The sequence below is a fragment of the Balaenoptera acutorostrata genome, chromosome 12 (assembly GCF_949987535.1).
Source record: "Balaenoptera acutorostrata chromosome 12, mBalAcu1.1, whole genome shotgun sequence".
NCBI lineage: Eukaryota > Metazoa > Chordata > Mammalia > Artiodactyla > Balaenopteridae > Balaenoptera > Balaenoptera acutorostrata.
In genome coordinates this window covers 8,253,993-8,278,229 of record NC_080075.1, presented here as the reverse complement: position 1 = coordinate 8,278,229, position 24,237 = coordinate 8,253,993, and the positions used below count along the sequence as shown (strand labels likewise).

The 24,237-nt window shown below is 41.2% G+C and overlaps 2 protein-coding genes across 3 annotated transcripts; one reads left to right on the top strand and one right to left on the bottom strand.

Annotated features, from left to right (window-relative positions):
- Positions 1-713: 713 nt before the first annotated feature.
- Positions 714-12,158, top strand: LIPT1 (lipoyltransferase 1). Of its 2 annotated transcripts, XR_009009980.1 has the most exons (3): positions 5,846-6,995; positions 10,945-11,070; positions 11,874-12,158. XR_009009980.1 is itself a non-coding variant. In XM_007197306.3 (2 exons), the coding sequence occupies exon 2, from the start codon at positions 5,918-5,920 to the stop codon at positions 7,037-7,039; it is 1,122 nt and encodes a 373-aa protein (XP_007197368.1). In that variant the 5' UTR covers positions 714-831; position 5,917; the 3' UTR covers positions 7,040-7,977. The 2 variants fall into 2 exon arrangements, 1 of the variants encoding a protein (XP_007197368.1); XM_007197306.3 differs by lacking the exons at positions 10,945-11,070; positions 11,874-12,158 and adding an exon at positions 714-831 and having other exon boundaries at positions 5,917-7,977.
- Positions 12,159-13,408: 1,250 nt separating this feature from the next.
- MITD1 (microtubule interacting and trafficking domain containing 1) lies at positions 13,409-24,172 on the bottom strand. The gene is made up of 7 exons (XM_007197308.3): positions 23,968-24,172; positions 17,456-17,557; positions 15,689-15,825; positions 15,519-15,605; positions 14,566-14,681; positions 13,751-13,811; positions 13,409-13,649 (listed from the first exon to the last, which is right to left on the bottom strand). The coding sequence occupies exons 1-7, from the start codon at positions 24,116-24,118 to the stop codon at positions 13,554-13,556; spliced, it is 750 nt and encodes a 249-aa protein (XP_007197370.2). The 5' UTR covers positions 24,119-24,172; the 3' UTR covers positions 13,409-13,553.
- Between the last annotated feature and the right edge of the window lie 65 nt (positions 24,173-24,237).

Sequence of the window (24,237 nt, the reverse complement as noted above, 5' to 3'; positions counted from 1 at the left end):
ATAAGGCCGTCCTGGACCTCCCCGCTCAGCCAACCTGTGCTGAATGAAGGAAGCCACGTGAGCAAGCCTTGACCATATAAATGTTAGAATAAATCGTTGTGTTAAGCCACTGGCGTTTGAGGCCGTTTGTTACGCCGCTATAGTTACCTAGAACTTTGCCTGCCGGGGGAATTTCCCATCTGGCTAAGCCACAAGGATTTTCTTGCCAGCTGCACCGAGGGACAACCCAAGTGGTAACGTTCATTGCCCTCAGTGTGTTTGTTCTTCGACCCACTCCTTCCTACCTGTTACCATCTCTGTATTGGGAATACCAGCGTTTATTCCTTTAAGTGCCATTTATCTTTTAAAACCGATTTTAGTTTCGTCCCCTTCCAAGTGGAGTTGCCTGCCCTTTGGACTATCAGACGTGCAAAGCCCCGCGCAATGCCTGGATGTTCAGTAAAGAACATCCGACCCGACTGCTCTGGGTACCAGGCGGGCTCCCCTCCAGACTGACTCAACCCCGCTCCTACCAGTTCCCCGCTGACGCTCTGGGCTGTCACGCGGGGAACCTCCATCTGCCCTGGGGCTCTAGGCCTTTCGATACTATTGATACTATTATTCGAACGTGGGCAGCATCCCTGCCTCTCTGGTTCGGCGCCGGCTCGGCCGGTCGGAAGGACCCTCCGGAACCCCCCGGCCCCGCCCCCACGCAGCGCTTCCGGTGCCCCGCCCCCCGCGGGCCGGGGCGGCGGGCGGGGCGGCAGCGTGCGCAGCCGGACGGGCTTCTGGGTCGCACGCGTCCTTCCCCCGCGGGACCGCGCGCGACTTGGCCGCGACCGGAAGCCTCAGGTGCGTGAAACCGGAGGCGGGGCAAGGCGGGGCGGGGCAGGCGGCGTGGGCCCCGAGGACAGGCAGCTGGCGGGGACCTGAGACCCTGGGGCGGGGCGCATGGCTCGCGCTGCAGGCCCTGAAGTGTCCGGTCAGCGCTTGGGAAGACCTAGCTCCATGGTTAGGAACGGATTATCCGCAACACAGGAGGGTCAAAAAACTAGACATGTTGGGTGCCAGCCCTGTGCGCGCCCACCGAGAACCAAAAAGGCGAAGTCAAACAGGCACACGGCCGTCCTGAGACTGGATAAGTTATGTACCAAGAGGTGGCAAGATGGCAAGATAAAACTTGGGGAGGATTTTTTTAAATTAATTAATTAATGGCTGTGTTGGGTCTTCGTCCCCGCTCAAGGGCCCTTCCTAGTTGCGGCAAGCGGGGGCCACTCACTATCGCGGCCTCTCTTGTTGCGGAGCACAGGCTCCAGACGCGCAGGCTCAGTAATTGTGGCTCACTGGCCCAACTGCTCTGCGGCGTGTGGGATCTTCCCAAACCAGGGCTCGAACCCGTGTCCCCTGCATTGAGCAGGCAGATTCCCAACCACTGCGCCACCAGGGAAGCACCGGGGAGGATTTTTTGAAGGAGCTGGGCCTGCCTAGGAGGGTAGGTGGGATCCTGTTATTTTTTGCTTTCTGTTCGATGATGGAGAAGCAGGTTTGGTAAATTCAAAGTGGTGGTAGCTAAGTGTCCCCCCCCCCCAGAACATGGAAATATGATCGTCCTCTGATTAAAAAACGATAAAAATTAATAATTAAAAGGTAAGAGTAGAGATATGCTAAGTTAAAGAGACAAAATTTTATCAGGCCTTCAGGACTTGACAGTATCCTGACAACTAAAAAAAGACTGTACATCATGCAGCTGGAGGTCTGATCTGTTTTTGAAGCATGGAGTAAAAGAGAGGTGCGCCTGACCGGATGAATCCAGGCCTCCTCTGGGAGAGACAGGGTGTCCTGGCGTTAACAGTGGGATCTCTCCAGAGCCCAGGAGCTGAGAGGTGATTTCCTCAAGGCTCATTCCACCAGACATTGAAGTCGTATAACTCCATCCTTTTGTCCGGATTCTGTATTCACCAAGCAAACTTATGATAAGAGAGAGTAGTTGGACAGGCCGATCTGAATATTCGGTTGATAGCCTATAGTTCTCTTTGTAAATTAATAAATTGGCATTCAGGTTTTCTCAGACATCCCTGTGTTCCCACTTTTTCTCACTCTTTGTGTGCTTCTTTCTTGTCCTACGAGGCTCAGTGGAAATGTTACATGCTCACAGGGTCCTATTTGTTTATGTGTTCAGGTGCCTAGAACAGTTTCTGGCACATAGTAGGCGCTCAGCCTAACTCCCTCGACTTTCAGTCTTTTCTTATTTTTTTTTTTTAATTGGAGTATAGTTGCTTTACACTGTTGTGTTAGTCTATGCTGTACAGAAAGGTGAATCAGCTATACGTATACATATATCCCCTATTTTTTGAATTTCCTTCCCATTTAGGTCACCAAAGAGCATTGAGTAGAGTTCCCTGTGCTATACAGTCGGTTCTCATTAGTTATCTGTTTTATACATAGTAGTGTATATATGTCAGTCCCAATCTATCCCACCCCCCCTTTCCCCCTTGGTGTCCATACGTTTGTTCTCTACATCTCTGTTGCTATTTCTGCTTTGCAAATACGGTCATCTGTACCATTTTTCTAGATTCCACATATATATGTTAATATACGATATTTGTTTTTCTCTTTCTGACTTACTCAGTCTGCTTTTCTGGTCACTTTTTTGATGAAGCCTGGCCTGACAACCCTATATGAAATTGCAGCCTGGGGACTTCCCTGGTGGTTCAGTGGTTAAGGCTTGGTGCTTCCACTGCAGGGGGCATGGGTTCGATTCCTGGTAGGGGAACAAAGATCCCGCATGCCTCGTGGCCAAAATAAATGAATGAATGAATAAATAAATAATAAATTAAATTAAATTAAATAGCAGCCCGGTTCCTCTCACATACATGTTTCCTATGTTCCCTTTCCTCTTTCATATGGTCCTCATCACCTTCCTTGATTTGGTTCACTGATGAATCCCAAGTGCCAAGAACAACGCCTGTCGTGTAGTAGATGCAAAATCTCTTGAATTAATACCTTTGCTGTGTTTCGCTCACACCGTATCCACAATGCCTGGATGAATACAGATATTTTTAGCACTATTAATACATTAATTGGATCAATTCTGGAGCCCTTAGTTAACATCTGTTCAGCTCTGTGCCATTGGCTGCTGGTAGCCAAAGACTCTTAAGTTCAATGCAGTCAAAATGGACCAGTTATCTTCACCCCATATCCCTTCGTCCTATGAAATCTGTCCTAGGAAATGTCACCTCTTTCCACCCATTTCCCAGGCCAGAAGTCAGGGTATGCATAAAATTAATAAAAGAGCTAACATCCTGTGTACTTTCTATGTGCCAGGCACTCTTATAAGCACTTTACATGTATTAGTTCATTTAATCCTGATATGAGACCCATCGTTACCCACATATTACAGATAAGGGATCTGCGGCACAGAAAAGTCAACTAATCTGCCTTAGCTGGGAAGAGACAGAGTTGGGATTTGAATGCTGCCTCGTAATCATTATACCGTAAAGGACATGACCCTTGACTTCTTTCTCTCACCCTCACTGAACTAATTACCAAGTATCAGGATTTTCCCTGCTTAAATCTCTAGGCGATGTCTCTGAAGTATAAATCTGTAAAACTCTTCAGCACCTCCTCATCACCCTCAGGGTGAAGTTCAAGTATTTAACATGGATTTTTTTTTTTTTTTTTTTTTTTTTTTTTGGCCCGAGGCTTGTGGGATCTTAGTTCCCGGACCAGGGATCAAACCCGTGCCCCCTGCAATGAAAGCACAGAGTCCTAACCACTAGACCGCCAGGGAAGTCCCTAACGTGGATTTTAAGTCTCTTCGTAATCTGATCTCTACTTCTGCCTCCTTATCTCATGCAGCTCCCCATTCCTGCACTCTTAAATACCAGCCAATTGAATTAAATTCTTCGAATTCTTTGAATGGGTCTTCTTTTCCTCCAAGCTATTGTACTTTGTTGGAATACTTTTCCTTACCCCTTCTATGTCTCAACTTCAATGTCACTTCCAATGATAAGAGGGTTAAATGGCCTTCTAATGTACTTACCCTGTCATAGCACTTATGACACCCTATTTTAATTATCACCTTCCTTGCTTTTTAGTGTCTCCCACTAGATAGTGAGTTCCTTGAAGGCAAGGACCAGTCTGTGACCTTAATGTCCTCATGTCCATCCCTTCTCAGTGTCTGCTACCCTCGTTCAGGCCCTCGTTATCTCTAGCTGGGACAATTGCATGGGTCGGTGAAGCCGTCTCCCTGCCCCTAGTCTATCTGTTTTTAATCCATGCTCAACACTGCCAGCAGAAGCAGTTTTGTATAATGGCTGACGTAACACTTTCCTACTTAAAACACCTCACTAGATCCAGCTGCTTTTAGAAAAAGGCCAAATGCTTTAGAATTACATAAATTTGTCTCCTCCCCTTCTTTATTCTACCTTGTGCCTAGTAGGGCACTCCATAACCATTTGTTCAATGAAGGAGGGACTATATCAAATTTGGTCAAACAGAACCAAGAACAAAGAGTTTAACCAAAGAAACGGCATCTGGCTGCAGAGGCTTCCTAGGACAGCACAGCCAAAGATTTCAGTGGAGCTGGAAGACTGGTAGTGGAACTCCTTTGAGGAGGGAGTCCCCAAGACATGCCTTACTGTTGGAGGACTCTCTGTCTTTGCATTTGCCTGGAACATGCTACTCCCATCAACGTGGTAAAAACCATCAGACTTCGAGACTCGGTTCAAGTATCCCTTCCTCTGTTACACCTCTCCTGACCTTTCTAGATAGAAAGAGTGTAAATTGGTTCAGCTTTTCTGTAGCATAATTTATCAAGATATATCAAGAGTGATGAAAATATGAAGACTTGTTACCCTAGGAATTGTGCATCTAGGATGTAACTACAAAAGAATGTGGCCTAGTTCTGTGCTTTAATAACCCAGTCCTTGCCAGGTCTTTAACCTAAAGGAAAATTATGACCATTCTAAGAAACGAAATCGGAATAGAATGGTTTCTTTACAACCATAACTAGTCAAAATACTTCTTTATTATAGCTAGTATTTTCAGCCTTTTCATCAGCACTGCTAACACAAATAATGTGTAAAGTGTCAAAACATAATAAAATTGTTCCTAGCCTTTCTATTTAACCTTGCTACTCTGACCACCTCTCCCCTGACTTCAGGGGGTCCATCCTAATTTAATATTGATCTAAATAAAACAGTTAGGCTGCCAGTAAATATGTATCTGAAAGTTAAATAGGAATTATTTTTAAAGTACTACAAGGACATAATTAAAGCTTTCCAGACAGATGTTCATGAATACATTGTTGATAACATAGAAAAACTAGAGACAATCTAAACTCACAAACTAAGAGATTGGTTGAGTAAACGGTGGTGTATCTGACAGTGGAAGGTAACACAACATTAAAACTCATGTAAAAATAGGTTTAACATTGAATGAAATAAGAGTATGGTTCCACTTTTGGTGGGGAAAAGTGTGTGTGTGTATTTTACACATGCACATAAAAAAATGGGTACACACTAAAGTGTTAATTGGGATTATCTCCAGGTGGTCATGTTATAGTTTCTTTTATTTTGTTCTTTTTGCTTGTCTATATTTTCTCATTTTTCTCAAATAATGTGTATTACCTGTGAATTCAAAATAATTTGTTTGTCTTTGAGATATATAATGTATTTTCAGCTTTATTATTTGAAAAATCTGTGCCCTTATTCCATTTCAACTAAAACAATTTGAGGTTTGTATCATTTATTTCCTTTGAGTACTCTGTTGTACAGTTTTTGCTAAAGACTAATGATAAGGCTAAAAGGCAAGAAAAGCAACCAGACTGGATACTTAAATAAGTTTGGATTAAATAACCAAGAACTGATAGCTACAAAATAGAATTTAATTTTCTTTTTCTCAATCATTAATTTGTTTGTCTTCCATTTTTAAAAGCATGCTGATCCCATTTTCAATGAAGAATTGCTTCCAGTTACTTTGTAACCTCAAGGTCCCAGCAGCTGGTTTTAAAGACACAGTTAAAAGTGGGCTCATTTTACAGTCAGTTTCCAATGATGTTTACCAAAACCTGGCTGTAGAAGACTGGATCCATGACCATATGAATTTAGAAGCCAAGCCGGTTCTTTTCTTTTGGAGGAATTCTCCCTCTGTTGTAATTGGTCGGCATCAGAACCCTTGGCAGGAATGTAACCTGAATCTGATGAGAGAAGAAGGTGTAAAACTAGCTCGGAGGAGAAGTGGAGGAGGAACAGTCTACCATGATATGGGTAACATCAACTTGACTTTTTTTACAACCAAAAAAAAGTACGATAGGATGGAAAATCTAAAATTAGTTGTTAAAGCTCTGAAGGCTGTCCAGCCGCAGCTGGATGTGCGGGCTACCAAAAGGTTCGACCTTTTACTTGATGGACAGTTTAAAATCTCAGGAACAGCTTCCAAGATTGGCAAGGCTGCTGCTTATCACCACTGCACTTTGCTATGCAGTACCGATGGGACCTTCTTGTCATCTTTGCTGAAGAGCCCTTACCAAGGGATCAGGACCACTGCCACCGCGAGCACACCTGCCTTAGTAAAAAATCTTATGGAAAAAGATCCCACTCTGACCTGTGAAGCAGTGATAAATGCTATTGCCACAGAGTATGCTACATCTCATCAAATCGATGATCACATTCACCTAATAAACCCAACAGACGAGACACTGTTTCCTGGAATAAACAGCATAGCCAAAGAACTACAGACCTGGGAGTGGATATATGGCAAAACTCCAAAGTTCAGTGTAAACACTTCCTTCAATGTGTTATATGAACATTCACACTTGGAAGTTAAAGTATTCATAGACATAAAGAATGGAAGAATTGAAATCTGTAATATTGAAGCACCTGACCATTGGTTGCCGCTGGAAATACGTGACAAGTTAAATTCAGGTTTTATTGGTAGTAAATTTTGCCCAATTGAAACGACTATGCTTACAAGTGTATTACGTAGAACATGTCCAGAAGATGACGAGCTACACGGTAAATGGAATATGCTCTGTGAAAAAATTAAGGGAATAATGTGATTCCAAGTAAATTTCTTAACATTGACAGTTTCAATGAGAAAATTAAAAATGTTTACAGTACATTGTATGTCTCTTAAAATAAGAAAGACCTCGTCTCCTTCAGTAACTTCTCCCTATTTGAAATTGTCTATCACCTATCCTAGTCCATATTTCCCATTGACCTCTAAGATACTCTCTCTCTGTCTTTATTGATTTTAATACCTGGCTGCATTTGTATTTCACCTCCTTCCTCTGTTACCATCTTGGGGTTGTATACCATATTGGACACTCTGACCTCAGAGTTAGTTCTCTTTCTTACTGCTAGGGAATATAACCCCAGCTTCTTGCCACCTCTGATACCTTAAACTCTAAAATTCTCCCGTTTTCGTTGTTTCCTTATCCTTCCATCCTCTCCCATTAAACCCAGCTTATTGCACTTTTCTAAGCCAATAACTTTTCCTCAAGTCTCTTGCTTCAACTCCATTTCTTACCAGCATTCTCATTTGTTTCTCTTGACCTATCATAGCCACCCTTTTTTTTTCCCAACAATTGATTTCCACTCCTATACCCAGATGGCAGGCAATGCTAGAAGAAAATTCACATAATCTATAGTTTTCAACTTGTATTTCTTTGTTCTGTTGGTGCCAGATTCGACTCACCTGTTGACTCCCCCTCATTCTTCAGAGGCCTTATTCGTAAATGTTCCCACTTTTCCTAAGCTCAGAATTCCATTACTCTTAATCTGGTCACAAACCTTGATTTATAATTTGAGAGTGGAGGCTTTCAGAAATGAGCTCCTTCAGTGCTCCCGTGTTCTCTACTTCAACTTTTCTCATTTCATTCAATCTCGAAGAATTGGCTTGAGAATTGGCTTGTGGCTTTTTCCTCTCCAGCCTGTTTGTCTGTGCTTTGTATTGTACTATCAGTTATTTATCTCCTTTATCTTGCCTAAGTCTCTCTCGACTTTTACTGGATCTTTAGCCTTAGTGAATAGACATGCTCATGTCTCCCCTTCCCGAAGACTCCTGCTCAAGGCTTTACTCTGTTTATCTCCATCACTTCATTGCCAAACTTCTTCAAAGGGTACCACCACTGCCAACCATTTCCAGTCTCTACAGTTCACTCACATACTCCTCTTATTTCTACAGTAGTTCCTACATGTTTATTGAGCGCCTACTCTGTGCCAGGTACTTTGCTAGTTGTTGGATGTTCATGGTGAGTGAAAGTGACATGGTCACTGAGCTTAAGAACTGACAGTTTAGTGGTTTCAAACTTTTTAAAAACTGGAGTAAAAAATGTATTTTATATTGTGCACCAGCACACACATATATTGCCTATACCTAACAAGTTTCACAATACGATGCTTATCCTTTACTACTTATCTGATATTTTATATTCAATTTTATTTCTTATAAAAATTGACTTTATGACCCATTAATAGGTCAAGACTTGAGTTTTTTAAAACTAGGGAAAGAAATCAGTAAATGCTTACAAGATGAGAAAAGTATGAAAGAAAAGTCCAGGCAGTTAGACAATACGGGCTCCCTAGCTAGAGCGATCAGGGACCTGACGTTGAAGCTGAGCCCTGAGGAATGAGAAGTGGAGCAGGGAGGAGAATAATCTGGATTTACCGGTTATCTGTTGCTACATAACAAACCACTCTAAAACTTGGTGGCTTAAAACAACAACAGTCATTTATTCAGTCCAAGATCAAGGTGACAGCAGGTTTGGTTTCTTCTTCTTTTTTAAAAGAAATTATTATTTTTTAATTTGGCCACACCTGGCAGCTTGTGGGATCCTAGCTCCCTGACCAGGAATTGAACCCGGGCCCCAACAGTGAAAGCGCCAAGTCCTAACCACTGGACCGACGGAATTCCCAGGTTTGATTTCTTCTGAGGGCTGTCTCCTTGGCTTACAGGTGGCACCTTCTTGCTGTGCCCTCACATAGTCTTTCCTCTGTGTGCGTATCTGTGTCCAGATGTCCATTTCTTATAAGGACACCAGTCATATTGGATTAGGGCCACCCTAAAGACATCATTTTAACTTATTTCTTTGAAGACCTTATTTCCAAACATGGTTACATTCTATGGTACCAGGGGCTGGGATTTCAACGTGTGAATTTCTTGGGGGGGTTGGGGGGGGGGCTGCGGTTTGCATAATTCAACCCATAACAGGGGTTTCAGGACTCAAGAGACCTTCAGACATCTTCACATGAAACAACGGAACACAGTGTTTGGCTATCACATTAATTTCCGTCCTCTTAGGAGATCTTCTCCTTTCATGTATCTCAGTGGATCCAGATCCCATCCTTTTTTTTGAGGCGTTGTGGGGAGCAGGAGTGGACACACAGGGTTTTGCTGCAGCTGGTTATCTCAAAATGAGAGTAGAGTAAGGGAAGGGGATTTTTCAAGTTGCTCCTGGGACAAACACAGGTGCCAGGCTAGCTGTTCTTCATTTGAGGCAGGTTTAATGGGCAGGCCCCATGGTTCTTTGCAATATTAAATATCAAGTAAACACAATTTTGAAGGGGTTGTTCATGGGCCCGTTTTTAAGCATTACATTTGTCACAACAACTGAAAATTATTTTCTAAGAAAGGTATAAAAATCCTGATATGATGTGTTTGGTGCAATAAAGCAGCCATGATTTTCTGATACCCTTTGTTTCTCGAGAGAGAGGATGACATCAGGTGAAGGCTGTTAAGGGCTTCAGGTTCCAAAAGGGAAATCTGATGAGCATTCCTGGAACACATGGATTAAAGGCATGTTTTGCAGGTAGATTCTGCAGAACTTTCTGTATGTCTGCATATGAGGATGAAGGGGAGGGAGGAATCAAGAATGACTCCTAGATTTCTTACTTAAGCAACGGGATGGATGGGGGTACACGGGAGCAGCGGGGGAGTGTGTATCCAAAGTTCAGTTGGGGCCTGTTATGTTTGAAATGCTTGTGTGTTTCTGAGATGCCAGGTGAAATGCCAAATAGGCAGCTGAATATGTGAGATTAGAATTCCAAGGAGAAGTCTTGGCTTAATAGGAGTTGACAGCATATAAATAGTATCATATATCATGAAAATGGATAATTGTGGACTTTTGTAATTCATCTAAAGTTTAAAGTGTTTAGCAACCAAGTCCCCTATGTTTGGGGAATCCTCCAACTTACAAATCTTGGTGGGAGGTGGAGCCCACCTTTTGGATGAGGCCATCAAGAGGATGTGACCGCCAGTTGTCCTTCAAACTGGACCCAGGCAATCAGAGGCTCCTAACCTCCTCCCCTGTCCTTGGAATGTATGTTCTGCCCACTGTTCCTGTACCAGGAGCCCACCGGGTCTGGCTTAACTCAAACTTTCCCCTGTTGCCATGCAAAGCAGGCTGCCACCGTAAGGGCATTAGAGAAGCTGAGTACCATTTATGGATACCCTTGTCCAATAGACAGTGACTGGACAGTCACATTTTAAAGGTCATAATATGCAAGTGTAAAACAAAGACTGTTGCCCACCATCCAGCTCTACAAGGATCAAGTCATTAGCCACTGCAGTCGCTGACTGACGGTGCACCCTGAAAGGAATTCAGGACGAAAAACAGGATGAGAACATATATGCTTTGGAAAAACGGGCCCCTTAGATAGTTAGATATATCTCAGGAAGATTTTTAGAGAACCCAGATTCTTGCATCTTCTCATACATAGAAAAAGCACTAACATCATTAACTAATATATCTGTTCCTCATGACCACTAACCTTTTACTGAGATGTATACTTGACTGCACGGTTTCCCTGGCCAAAATCACATATACAGTGGCTTCTTCCCCTGTGTCTTGGGGAGCAGTCCCCTCTGGGCTACCAAGAGGCTGTTTCCCAGGCTATAGTCCTCACTAAGTTTTCCGAATAAAACTGAAACTAACAACTCTTATGTTGTACCTTTTTCTTTCAGTCAACATAAGATTGGGTGAAGGAACATGACACTGATGGAGGTTCTGTCTCTCCTACAAGCCACAACCAGCAGAGTTGGTAGAAAGGAAGAATGAAACATTAAAGCAGCAGGTTGAATTACTAACAGGTAAAACCACCTTGGCCAGATGGACTGAAGTACTATCCCAGGCTTTAAGACATTTGAGTGATCAACCAGTAGGGCCTGCTGCCCCACAGTCCAGATGGGAGACCCTTGCTTAGACACACGATACCCACAGTAAGGTATGGAAATTGCAGGAGACAGCCATTTCCCTCTCACTGTGGATCTACATGCTATGCTGCTGAGAACACCAAGCCCCATCACACCTGGGAAGGGAGTTTGCAATGGGATTTGTAAAGGGACGTCCCACCAAGATGGGTGAGTTACTTTGCATCCCTGTATAAGGAAGAATGACTCATTCTCCACTGGGATGCTGATGTCCTGCTGCAAACCAGACCCATCCAGGTACTATACCTGGAACAGAACACACACCTTTGAAAAAGGGGAGAAGGTGGGAGTCCTGGTCTGGCAGATCCTGCCCCGTCCATCTCCTCACACCTGATAGTGCTTCCTCCCCCAGCCAACACGGAAGGTACACACAACTAGGTCAAGTTCCTAAAGCTGCAGCCACATTAACATCTAATTATCAGGCTACAAGTGTAATTCTTTTTCATTTATTTATTAATTATTTTTTTCCACAAGTGTAATTCTTATAGGGGAAGACCTCCCCATACAAGTTCCTACTAAAAAAAAGGTTACTACCTAGTACCTAGTTTCGGAGAACTCCAATATTTAAAAGGTAGGGTGGAGAAGAGAAGCAAAGTGTGTTACATGGAAGTTGAGATTCAAGAAGGGAGTGGCCAGGGACTTCCCTGGTGGTGCAGTGGTTAAGAATCCGCCTGCCAATGCAGGGGACATGGGTTCGAGCCCTGGTCCGAGAAGATCCCACATGCTGCGGAGCAACTAAGCCTGTGTGTGCACCACAACTACTGAGCCTGCACTCTAGAGCCCGCGAGCCACAACTACTGAAGCCCATGTGCCTAGAGCCCGTGCTCCGTAACAAGAGAAGCCACCGCAATGAGAAGCCCGCTCGCCGCAACGAAGAGTAGCCCCCGCTCGCCATAACTAGAGAAAGCCTGTGTGCAGCAACGAAGACCCAATGCAGCCAAAAATAAATAAAATACAATATAAATAAATTTTAAAATGCTGTGAATGCAGAACACAATGATAAAAAAATTTACAAAAAAAAAAAAAAAAGAAGGGAGTGGCCAGTTGGGTCTAATACTCCTGAAACAAGTAACATGAGGGTTAAAAAGTGTCCATTGGGTATGGTGGTATGGAGGTCACTGCTGACCTTGATAAGAGCAATTTCAGTGGAGTGACTGGGTAGCCGGATAGAAGTGAATTGAAGTGTGAATAGGTGGTGAGGAAAGGGGAAAAAACTGTATAGAGAACTCAAAGAAATTTGTTCATGAAGAACAAAGAAACAGGGTGTATCTGGATGGGAATGTATGTACCGCAGGAACAACCCAGTAGAGAGAGATTGCTCAAAGGACCAAATCCTTGGTCAGGTTAAACCTACTGAAAATGTGGCAATCTTCCTTGTATGTTAGGACTATTAACCCTTTTCCTATATGTTGTAAATTTGATCTCATGTTTTTAACTTTTTTATGGTTCCCTTTATTCAAGTTTTAAATATTTATATGATCATTTGCTCTTTACTTTCCTTGATAATTCCTGGGTTTTGTGTTATGCTTAGTACATTCAGTGGAGTTAAAAAAAAAAAGTGTTTGGATATTTCATTAGCTCTTTAACCCATTTAGAATAATTTCTCTATGTGGCATAAGGTAGAGATCTAATGTTACCTCTTGCAAACTTTTATTGGCTAGTCTACTTGTTTCCCACTAATTTGAAAGACCTTTATTATCTATTATGTGCCCATACACACATCCACTTTCTCTCAGGTGTGTTTCTGGATTCCTTATTCTGTCCCAGTGATTTATTTGTCCATTCTTATGCCCAAACATTAAAATATATATATATATATATATATATATATATATATATATATATATATATATATAAAAATATAAATATAAATATATAGGTAAATGTAAATAGGTAAATGTCTGCTAAAGACACTTAATTGTAACAAAATTATCAGTGGTTATTTTTTTCTGGTTGTTAGACCCACAAGCCCATCTGTCTCTTAAGAGTACTCTAATTCATGATTTTTCTTCCTGGACTCTACATTCCCAGGGGCAAGATTAAAGCATCCAATTCATCTTCTTAATAGGTGCTCATTACGTGTTGATTCACTCTCCAACAGGCAAATAAGAGAAAATCTGGTAAAATGTTTAAATTAACCATATGACTTGAAACACTATAACTCTACTGAGTAATGTATTTATAAAAATACTTAGGATTGGTCACACAACTGAACAATGAATCTATAAATTAGTAGAAATGTAAAAGTTTATTGTTAAATTCATACGTTATAGGAATGATCTGTCCAGAGTAAAAAAAAAAAAAAAAAAAATCCAATCTTCATTTAAAATAGAAATATATAATGTAAATTAGGCTACTACCCATCATATTTTTTTTGTGTGCTTATTATGAAAAATGTCCACTGTTGTTTCATGACATGGTCTTAAATCAAAATCACAATATCCAAGGGAAAAACGACTCTAAGAAGAGAAGAAAAGAATTTTTTTTAACAAAAAGGACCAAAGCCATTTTATTAAAATAAAAAGAGTGCTACACAGTCACTCATAAGACGATATCCTACCTGTGGTTTCTTAAAATAATCAAGTCCCCTTCCGATCTTAATCATCCATCCATTGTTGAACCTATTGAAATTAGTATATAGTATTACATTCCAGACACTTAAGTCAGACAATGACCAAAGCTATAATGTATTAAGTGTCAGCTAAATTTCCCCCTAACAAATAAAATCACTTCTTCCAGTGGCAAGAGTTGAACCAAACCTGGGTTTACCTATGGGCTGTGTCTACAGTGAAACAAAACATCCATTAGCTGATAAAGAGTTTAACAATTCAATTAAACTTTCCTCCTGAATTTCACCTTGCTGATAAAGCTTCCCTGTTCTGCTAACAAGTGGCTTCCAAGTGTACTCAGGGAGACTGCGGTGATGTTTCAGGGGTTCCCCTGCCTAGAGGTGGGGGACATAAGCAGGCGGAGCCCTGGCAGGCACGACACAACGTCCTGTCATGCCGACTAGAATATTTAAAAGACCATGAGAAGTGAAACCACATTAAATAAATATTAGTATCACTAGAAAAGGAAATTATCCCAATGCCATAACACTGTGTATAGCTGAATGACAGAAAAGTACTTCCTCTTCTCACATGACACAGAACATGTAAATTGTATTCCATTAGGAAATAGGAAACTCACATACAGGACAAAATAAGCCAGATTTTTTTTTTTTTCTTCAAAAGTGAAAAGATATGAAAATTGAGCTTTATTTAAATCTTTAGTATTTAAATTGAATATTGTATGTAATTATATATAACTTATTATGAGAAATAAAAATAAGTATTTTTCAACTGCATAAAAATTAAAATATTACTATACACTAACCTAATTTCCCGGTCGTGTATCAAGGAAGAGTATTCTAATTCCAACTGCACTCCATGATTCCTGAGTGACTCTCTTATTTCTTCCAGGCCACTACTTTGCTGTTCTTTCCCACTGCCCTGTTAATAGGAAAAATACAATTTTTTGCCTCAGTTATTAATATTTTAAATTATTCCTAAGCTATGCAATGTGTATCATAGGTGAATTAAAATGGAAAGATTCTATACTAGTTTCACTGTCCATTATTGCAAACAAGCAACCAAAGAAGATGAAGTAGTTTAAGAGCAACTGTTTTTATCAAAATAATTGTTTTTTTCTCTAACGTGAACATAACACAACTCTGTCCTATCTCCTAAAATGTATTTTATTACATTAGCATTCTGTGGCTTGGCAAATCTGCAAATATTTTTTATAATTTCTAGAGATGCATGTTTTTTCATAGTAAATTTCTCAGCATGGCACAGGACTCGTTTACTAATAAATCCAGATATCTTTAGTTTTTCTGTAAAAGGAAGTGAAAGTGAATAAACCTATATTCACTTAAAGAATAAATAAAATGTATTTTAATGGTGCTGTTTCATTATTCAGATGGGGCTTCCTTCTTCTCAAATTAATCCTAGAAATATGAATTCTTTAGAAGCATTCCTATTTAAATCAAAATCAAGAGGACAGAAATTGTCAATAATGCAGACAGTGTGATTGCCTCATAGAATATCCAAGAAACTGAGAAACTACTTGAACAAGAGAGTTTAGCAAAGTGGCCAAATACAAGATATGACATACTGAAATCAACAGCATTTTTCCCAAGGTGTTTTATGCCTGTTGTTAGAGAATAAGTTCATTCCCAGTGAAACAGCTCTAGCTGAAGCATGAGGTCCAGGTTTGCCTCGAACTATACCCTGCAACTGAGTAAAGTTCATTACGTTAAGAGAGAGTAAATGCCTTCAGATACCTACTTCATCCAGAGAGGTGAGGAGATGAATAGTTTTTATTTTACATTGTCCCTTAACCAGCATCTCACAAAATCGAAGGAAGTTATACAGCTGAAAGACATTAGGAGGGGTTATTACTAACTCGTACATTTAAAACAATAATGTTTCATCGTATGGGAGTACATTTCACCTACCTGATGAGTGTGTCTAATGTAAGGATCTTCTATCCAAACTTCCGTAACTGTTTCATTCAGGTATTCTTGAAAAAGTGACTCATAACTGAAACCTGTTGCGTTCTCTTCTATTTTAATTTGCTTGTGATATTTTCCAGCTACAAAACACAAGCTTCAATAATAAAACCAGGGACTACTTCCTTTCTTTTTATACATACTATATTTACATCCAGTAATAAATCAGCATCAGATACAAGTTAATTTTTTTTTAACTCGTGCACTCAGCAAACATTTTCAAATGCCTACTCCATGCCAGGCACATTGCAAGATGGTACACATACAAAGGTAAATAAGGCAAAGCATTCCATGTGGGACTTTTTTGCCTTCATGGAAGCCGGGCAAGTGGGAAAGTCCAGAGATTTCTTGGAACCGGTTCTTGAACTAAATCCTATAGACCAGGCAGTTTATTCAAGAGGGAACCATATGTATAAAGATATCTAATATTCCTGTCACCATGAGAAGAACCACAAGCTATGATTCAGTGGCCATCTGGTCCTTCTCTTCAGATTTAAGTCTTTTTATGTCTTGCAACTGAATAGCTGAAGTATTAAATATATAAATGCAATATAATATGGAGTCTAGGAGTCTTTCTTAGAACTTGTAGAGACTGTGTTAAGCAGAAATTTATAGTACTTCTTAATAACCCAAGCCAAAGCCTAGAATGCCACAGCGTCAGCAGGGTAGTTCCATTGTTTTTGTTTACTCAAAATGGCTCATTATTGAATAAGTTATCGAAGACCTTTACGGTTTTTTAAAAATATGACCCTTAATGGTAGTTCCTAATTTATATGGTGGTTGCACTTTTAAACCTTGTTGGAAAACCAGTAGTTTGGATTCTGTTCCTAATATTTCCAGAGATAGAATGTTACCAACTGTGCATCGGTTTTCAAGCCAAGCTAGCCACACAGGTTAATTTAACCCACAGTATTCAAACCACAATGCTGATGGTACTATATTTCATCCAAGTTTTAGAGGGAAATTGCATTGTAGATTTCACCTGGGGGTGAAGGAAACAATTTTATTCCCACTCAACAGAGGACCTCAGTGGGGGTAGTCAGGGAGTGCGCTAGTACAGAACACCAGGAAGAGGTGGGGAGAGGGCTGGAGTAAAGAGCGGCTGAGGGAAGGGGGCACTGGGTTTTCTGAGGGCAGCAGTTCCACTGACTGTAGAAAGCAGCAGCCGTGCACTTCAGGTGGCAATGGCCATTGCCATTGTAAGTTTGTAAACTGGATCCTCATGAGTAGAGAACCAATTATAAATAGGGAACCATACCTCCTGCATCTCTAATCATTAGGAATACCTAACTCCTGAAATGTTTTGACTCACAACGAAAATCTCAAAGAAGTCCCAGGAGTTTCTTGAGCTACTTTAATATTTCGGTCATTTTATAAAGGGAAATACAAATAAAATACAGGATTTATATTCAGTATTCCTCTGCAGTATTATTTAAACTGGAGTCTACACATAAGCTTCACGGGGATCTATGAACTCCTTAAAATGGCATGCAAAGTTCTGCAGTACGTCGAGCTGTCCTCAGATTCTCAGGAGGGTATCTGACCCCCACCTTGCCCCCACCAGGGAAGAAAAAGGTTAAGAACAGCTCGTGTACAGATGAATGGAAATGCAGAGTAGACCTGCAAGCTCCAAAGGGCACAGCCAGAAACACTGGGTGAAATGGGCTTTATCACAATAGCACGTACACACACTCTCCAAAACAGCCTCTTTACCTTCTTTTTCTTGATCCAAGTATTTCTTTATGTTTTCTGCTCTATCCATGTAGTCAGAAATTCTTTTTCTGAGATTAGACTTCTTTGTTACATCTTTGGTGCCTACAAATTTAAAAAATACACTTTCAACTTTCAAAACAGGCTTCCTATTTGGTACAAGCAGTATTTCCCATTTCCCAAGTTTTCCACGGATTTCCTGTCCTTTGGCATGGTCTGTCTTGGTCCTAAAATGCACAAATAATAGGCCCAAATTTAGCTTGATCATGTAGGGCCTTCATTTTTTTCACTAAGCATTTGAAGCAGCTTTATTTAGGAGTGGGGACTCAGACACCATGTCTCACTGCTGAGACTTCAAATCTGGTGAGGAAACAAAGGTGGCTTATTACATGTCACTGAGTCTGAGCACTATTTTGTCCTAATTACCCATAAGTTTGAAATCTAAGCATAATCAAAAGATAGCAGGGCTTCCCTGGTGGCGCAGTGGTTGAGAATCTGCCTGCCAATGCAGGGGACGCGGGTTCGAGCCCTGGTCTGGGAAGATCCCACGTGCCGCGGAGCAACTAGGCCCGTGAGCCACAACTACTGAGCCTGTGCATCTGGAGCTTGTGCTCCGCAACGAGAGGCCGCGACAGTGAGAGGCCCGCGCACCGCGATGAAGAGTGGCCCCCACTTGCCGCAACTAGAGAAAGCCCTTGCACAGAAACGAAGACCCAACACAGCCAAAATTAAATAAATAAATAAATAAAAATAAAGGAATTCCTTAAAAAAAAAAAAAAAGATAGCAAACAATATCTATCTTTCTTCCACAAAACCAGCTTCTATTCCAGACTTCCCCGTTATGGTTTATGCCGAATCATTTTCCCAGCCACCCCAAAAATGGAAGGTATTTTTTGAATATACGTTATCAATAAAGTCTTACTCCAAGCCCCACCCCCAATCAGTCACCAAATCAATTCCTGGCTCCTTCCTTCCTCCCTTTTAATATTGCTTTTATTTTCCATTATAATTTCATTTTTAAACTCTGAGTTTTAAAACATTTTATTTTGAATTAACTATATATTTATGGAAAAGCTACAAAAATGGCACAGAATCCCTTCACCCAGATGCCCCTAGTATTAACATATCACACAACCATGGTACAATTATCAGAGTAAGTAACTTAACATTGACACGACACTATTAGCTCATATACAAACCTAAAGAAAGTTAGTGGAAAAGTTCGTTTTCTGGTCCAGGATCCCACATACCATGTAGTTGTAATGCCTCTTTAGCCTCCTACGATCTGTAACAGTTCCTTTAGTGTGTCTGTGCCTTTTATGACCTTGACATTTAGGAAGAGTATGTGGTCAGTTATTTTGTAGAATGTCTCTCATTTTGGGCCGTTGTGTTTTCTCATGGTTAGACAGACTGAGGTTATGCATTTTTTTAGCAAGAAAATCACAGAAGTGTTGCGCCCTTCTCAGTGGGTATACGATGTTGATGTGTCTTATTCCTGGTGACGCTGACTTTGATCACTTGGTTAAGGTGGAGTTCACAGATTTCTCCACTGGAAAAATCACTATTTTCTCTTTTGTATGGAGTCGCTACCTTGTGGGAAGATATCCTGTCTCTCTCCACTCTTCATCCGCTAATTTTAGCATCCGCTGATGGTCTTTGCCTGCAACAATTATTACTGCAGTGTTTGCCAAATGGTGATTTTCTGTTTCCATCATTCCTCTTTAATTTATTAATTGGAATTCCACTGTAAGGAAGAGCTGTCTCTTCTCTCCCATCTACTTACTTATTCAACTATGGATTTATGTCAATATGGACTCATGGATATATCTTTTATTCTATGGGTTGTAATCCAATACTATCAATATTTTCTTGCTCAAATTTTATCAGTGTTGGCTTTAAGAGTTCCATCATGTTGGCTCCTTTGTCCTTTTGACATAACCCATCATTTTTTGAGCACTTCCTTACTTTTTGGTGCAAAATGTTTTATTTTCCCTGCCCCAGCCCTGGAATCAACCATTTCTCCAAGGAGCCCTGGTTCCTTTTATTGGAGAATGGTATCAAGAAATCATATTCTGGGAGCTAACTGTGCTCACTGCTACTCAGGGAGTCTTATCACTACCTCTAGACCCTTTCCGTCAATGCAGGTAGAAAGTACGTGGAGGTTTACTAACACACACATACAACTCTATTTCTATGTCTGTCCATCTGTATCTATATTAAAAACCATGAATTCATGCTGATAACTTTGATCCCACAGGGTTCATTCTAGCCTTCCTCCTTTCCTTACCTGTAACTTCTTTTATTATCCACAATATATTTACTGGCTTGTTCAAGCCTAGTATAGACATAAAATAGTTTCAGAATTCCTAACCCATACCGTTGTGAGAAAATAATTTACCAATTAAAATACAATGTTTGTACACTGTTCACTTTGTCTTTAACTTTACAGGATACAGCCAAAATACTATTTTCCAAAGATGCTTAGGTTACCTATTTCTTTCGCTCTCCCTTATGTATAACAATTGAATAACTTAGAGAAGTTATTCACTCCCTCCTCATCCTGCTACCCCACTCCCATTTCCCCCTTCTTTCCACCTCTTTCCCACCCACCACATATTAAGTAATTAATTTCATTAGTTTCTGGTTTTATCCTCCTGTGTTTCTTTGGAACAAATGAGTAGACACATGAAAATCTTCTTATATCTTTGTTTTTACATGCAGGTTACCATACTATAGCTACTCTTTGTCCTTTGCAGTTTTCACTAAACAATATATCCTGGGAATCACTCCATATCACTTCACAAAGATCTTGCTCAACCCTCTTTACAGCAGTATAGTACTCCATTGTTTGGCTGTACCATGGTTTATGCAACCACTCTCCTACCCAGGGCATTTAAGTTGTTTCCAACACTTTGTTGATATCCATATAATTACTGAAATCTTCCCCTTTCAAGTTTTTCTACTGCCAAAATTAATATCATTTAGACCCCTACTTTCTCATGCCTATACTACAGTAGCATAAGAAAATCCTAATATACCCATATGTCATCCATAAATCTCTTGTGGGGAATCCTGTTTTTTTGTCCTAAGGTGATATGAGAACTCATACTCTTCCAGTACGTTGATATATGTTCCTCTAAACTCAAAAACTTTGAACTTTTTGTCAGGATTCAGCATTTTACAGACTCTTTACAAAGAGGCAGTATGAAACGTGGTTAACAGTAAAGCATCTGGAGTCAGTCTGTTCTAGTTCAAAACTTGCTTTGTCACTTTTGGCTATGTGACCTTGGCCAGTTATTCAACCTCTCTGCATGTTCATCTGTAGCACAGAGAGAGTAACAGTACCTTAGAGAGTTGTGGAGATGATTAATTATGAAAGAGACTTGCATGTAGGAAATACTCAATAAATGTTGTCAATATGATTATCATCTACATAATTTTTTCCATACACCTCCCCCTCAGCTTCCTTTAGGACATTTTATCTAACATCTCTTTTCTTAAGCTCTACTGTTACTTTGCTCCTGCCTATAAATATACTCTATTTTCCCTGTCCTCTACAAATATAGTACTCCTTTCTTAATCATCATCCTTGATCAGAGTTTGACACTATAGACCCATTCTTCAAACATGCCTTGGTTTTCCAGGCTTGAAATCATACAGCCATCTTCAATTCCCATTCCAACAGCTAATCACGTGCCAGTGCCAGTCATTCAATGTCCAAACTGTCCCCTCCCTTTCCTAATACTGGTGTCGCCCTCCTGGTTCATTCAGGCCCTTATCACCTCTCATCTTGACTTCTGCAGGAGCTCCTTGATTGGTCTGCTTGACTTCAGTCTCTTCAGGTTAATGTCTCTCCTACGCTCTTGCCATATTCACTCGTTTATTCAAGAAATATTCACTGAGAACTTACCACATGCCAGGCATTGTTCTAAGCACTGGAGACATAGCAGTTAATAAAACAAACACAGTCCTCCCCTATCATTCAAATGAGAGGAAAGACAACAATAAAAATAAATTGGTAGGACTTCCCTGGTGGCGCAGTGGTTAAGAATCCGCCTGCCATGCAGGGGACATGGGTTCAATACCTGGCCCGGGAAGATCCCACATGCCACGGAGCAACTAAGCCCATGCGGCACAACTACCGAGCCTGCGCTCTAGAGCCCGCGAGTCACAACTACTGAGCCCGCGAGCCACAACTACTGAAGCCCACGCGCCTAGAGCCCGTGCTCCACAACAAGAGAAGCCACCACAATGAGAAGCCCGCGCACTGTAACAAAGAGTAGCCCATTCGTCGCAACTAGAGAAAGCCCACGCGCAGTAACGAAGACCCAACGCAGCCAAATAAATAAATAAATAAATAAGCAATGGGAAATTCACAATAGTCAAAAGGTAGAAGCAATCTAAGTGTTCACTGACAGATGAATGGATTTTAAATAAATAAATAAATAAATTGGTAAAACACATATGTTAGATTGTGGTAAGTGCTATTAAATAAAATAAAGCAAGGAAGAAGGATAAGGGAGTCCCACGACGGCGGTTGTAATTTTACACTGGGGGTCAGAGAATGGCCTCACAAATAAGGTGATATTTGTGTAAAGACCTGGAAGAGGAGCGGGAGTAGGTCATGCAAATATTTGGGAGAAAAGCATATTCCTAAGAGAGCCGAGCCCTGAAATGCAACTTTAATTACGTCACTCCTTTGTAAAAACTTTAAATGGTTTCTCCTTGTCCATGGAATGAGTTAAAATCTCCCGGCAGTCAAGGCCATCCGCAGTGTGCTCCAAGCCCCAGTCTACCCTTAATCTTTACTTCTCACTCTTTCTCTACAGACCTATGCCAAAGCGAACTGAACCACTTATTTGGTAACAGCACAGACAGAATTGGAACACTTTCAGCTGAATTTCTGGAATTCTACTCATCCCTCCAAAACCCCTATCAAAAGCCACCCACCTTTCCATCCCCCAATGACTGTTCACTGTTTAAATCCGCATTGCACTTGTCCATAGGGCTCCTGGCACTTCTTCCCTGCGTTAGAGTTATTTGCATTTACATCTTAACTGGCAAGATCATGTCACTGTCTCTGTAAGCCCCACAGGATCAGGGGAGCACACAGGAGCAGAACTCCTGTGATACTGCTGCTTCAGAGTCGGACAATGTACACCATCTCTCTTTCTGAGAGTCAGTATAGTACAGTCTTTAAAGCCTTGGGTTTCAACTGTGACTCTACCAATTGTGGCAGAACTGGAAAGCGAACTTTATTTTTTATGCTGTAAAATGAGGATAACATCACCTCTTACTTCATAAGGCAATTGTAAGAATGAATTGAGATCATGCTTTTAACGTGCTCTGCACACTGCCTGGCACTCAGCACTTACAAATGATGTTACTCTCATTATCATCACCATCATCACCGTCATCATCATCATCATCATATGGTCCCTACCCAAGGTAGAGTTTTACCATTCTGAGAAAAGTGCTGAACATTGAAAAGCAGCCTCTACTATCTCAAAGCTTCTGAAACAAATCGGAAACACTCAGGCTAAAAAGCACAGAGGGGAGATCTGAGGCCAGACTAAGAGCCCCAGGGGCTGGGGAGCAGGGGCCGGTCTTAAGTCAATATAATACATAATTACTAGGTGTTTACTACCTGCCAGGGATTGTACTGGGTGTTAAGGGTTATCTGTGTACCTCTCAACATTGAATAACCATGTAACAGAAAGTCTTAACTGTCTCCTCTCACAGTCCTATACATTTCTCACACCGAATTTCAGTATACCCGTTTCTCATTAAAAAAAAATCTTTTTTAAAAACTTTTAATGAAGGGACTTCCCTGGCGGTCCAGTGGTTAAGACTCCGCGCTTCCAATACAGGGAGCGCGGGTTCGATCCCTGGTCCGGGAACTAAGATCCCACATGCTGCGGGTCACGGCCAAAAAAGAAAAAAAAAAAAATTTTTAGTGAAAATGTTTAATGAGAAAAGTAAGGAAAAGGGTGTAATGAACACCCTTACTACCCACCACCTAGAGTTAAACATTGTTAGCATTCTGCCATATTTGCTTCAACGTTCTTTTAAAGTAAAATCAGATTCAGACATCATGACAATTCTTCCCCAAACACTTCTTCAGGCTGTATCTCTAAAACTAAGAACAGATTTCGAAAAATACCATACTGCCTAACAAAGTTAATTTTAATGCTACCCAATCCATATTCAACCTTTCCAACTTGATCCCAAAATGCCTTTTACTGTTCATTCAAACCCAAGTCCTTTCAAGGCTTATCTATTACATTTGGTTATGTCTCTTAAAATTCTAGGATAGTAACCCCTCTTTTATTGACGACATCAATCTACTAAAGATATAAAAGAAATCAGTCCACCTGTCCTGTCGACTACCCTACGTTCTGTATTTTAAGGCTTTCTCGCTGTGCACAGTAAGCGTTTTAACTTTCACTCCCGCCCAGACACAGCAGATTGCAGCTCCTTTTCCTCTAATCCTCCCTCCGCGGCTCACTGCTCACCTTTCAGAACCTGCAGGAGCAGATCAATCCCCTCCTGGTAACACACCAGAGCCTGCGGGTACCGGGACTCGGACTCTAGTTCCAACGCCCGCTTTATCACAGTGACTGCAGCTGTGCTTCCAGAGTCCTGGCCCAGGAGTGACCCCGCCATAATGCCGGAAACTCACTTCCGAGCCAACCTCCCCCTAGGCTGGCGGGTATGCAGCGCTCCCGGGAGCGGTCACGTGGCTCCAATGCGCCTGCGCTCTCTTTTTATGGTGCCTGAGTGGG

Excerpts from the sequence above, each read along its gene's own strand:
- MITD1 (XM_007197308.3), bottom strand. The coding sequence starts at position 24,118 with ATGGCGGGGTCACTCCTGGGCCAGGACTCTGGAAGCACAGCTGCAGTC. Across the intron at positions 15,606-15,688 it reads ACATTAGACACACTCATCAG|CTGTATAACTTCCTTCGATT; the intron begins GTAGGTGAAATG and ends AATGTCTTTCAG. Across the intron at positions 13,650-13,750 it reads ATTATTTTAAGAAACCACAG|AGTCGTTTTTCCCTTGGATA; the intron begins GTAGGATATCGT and ends TTCTCTTCTTAG.
- LIPT1 (XM_007197306.3), top strand. The coding sequence starts at position 5,918 with ATGCTGATCCCATTTTCAATGAAGAATTGCTTCCAGTTACTTTGTAAC.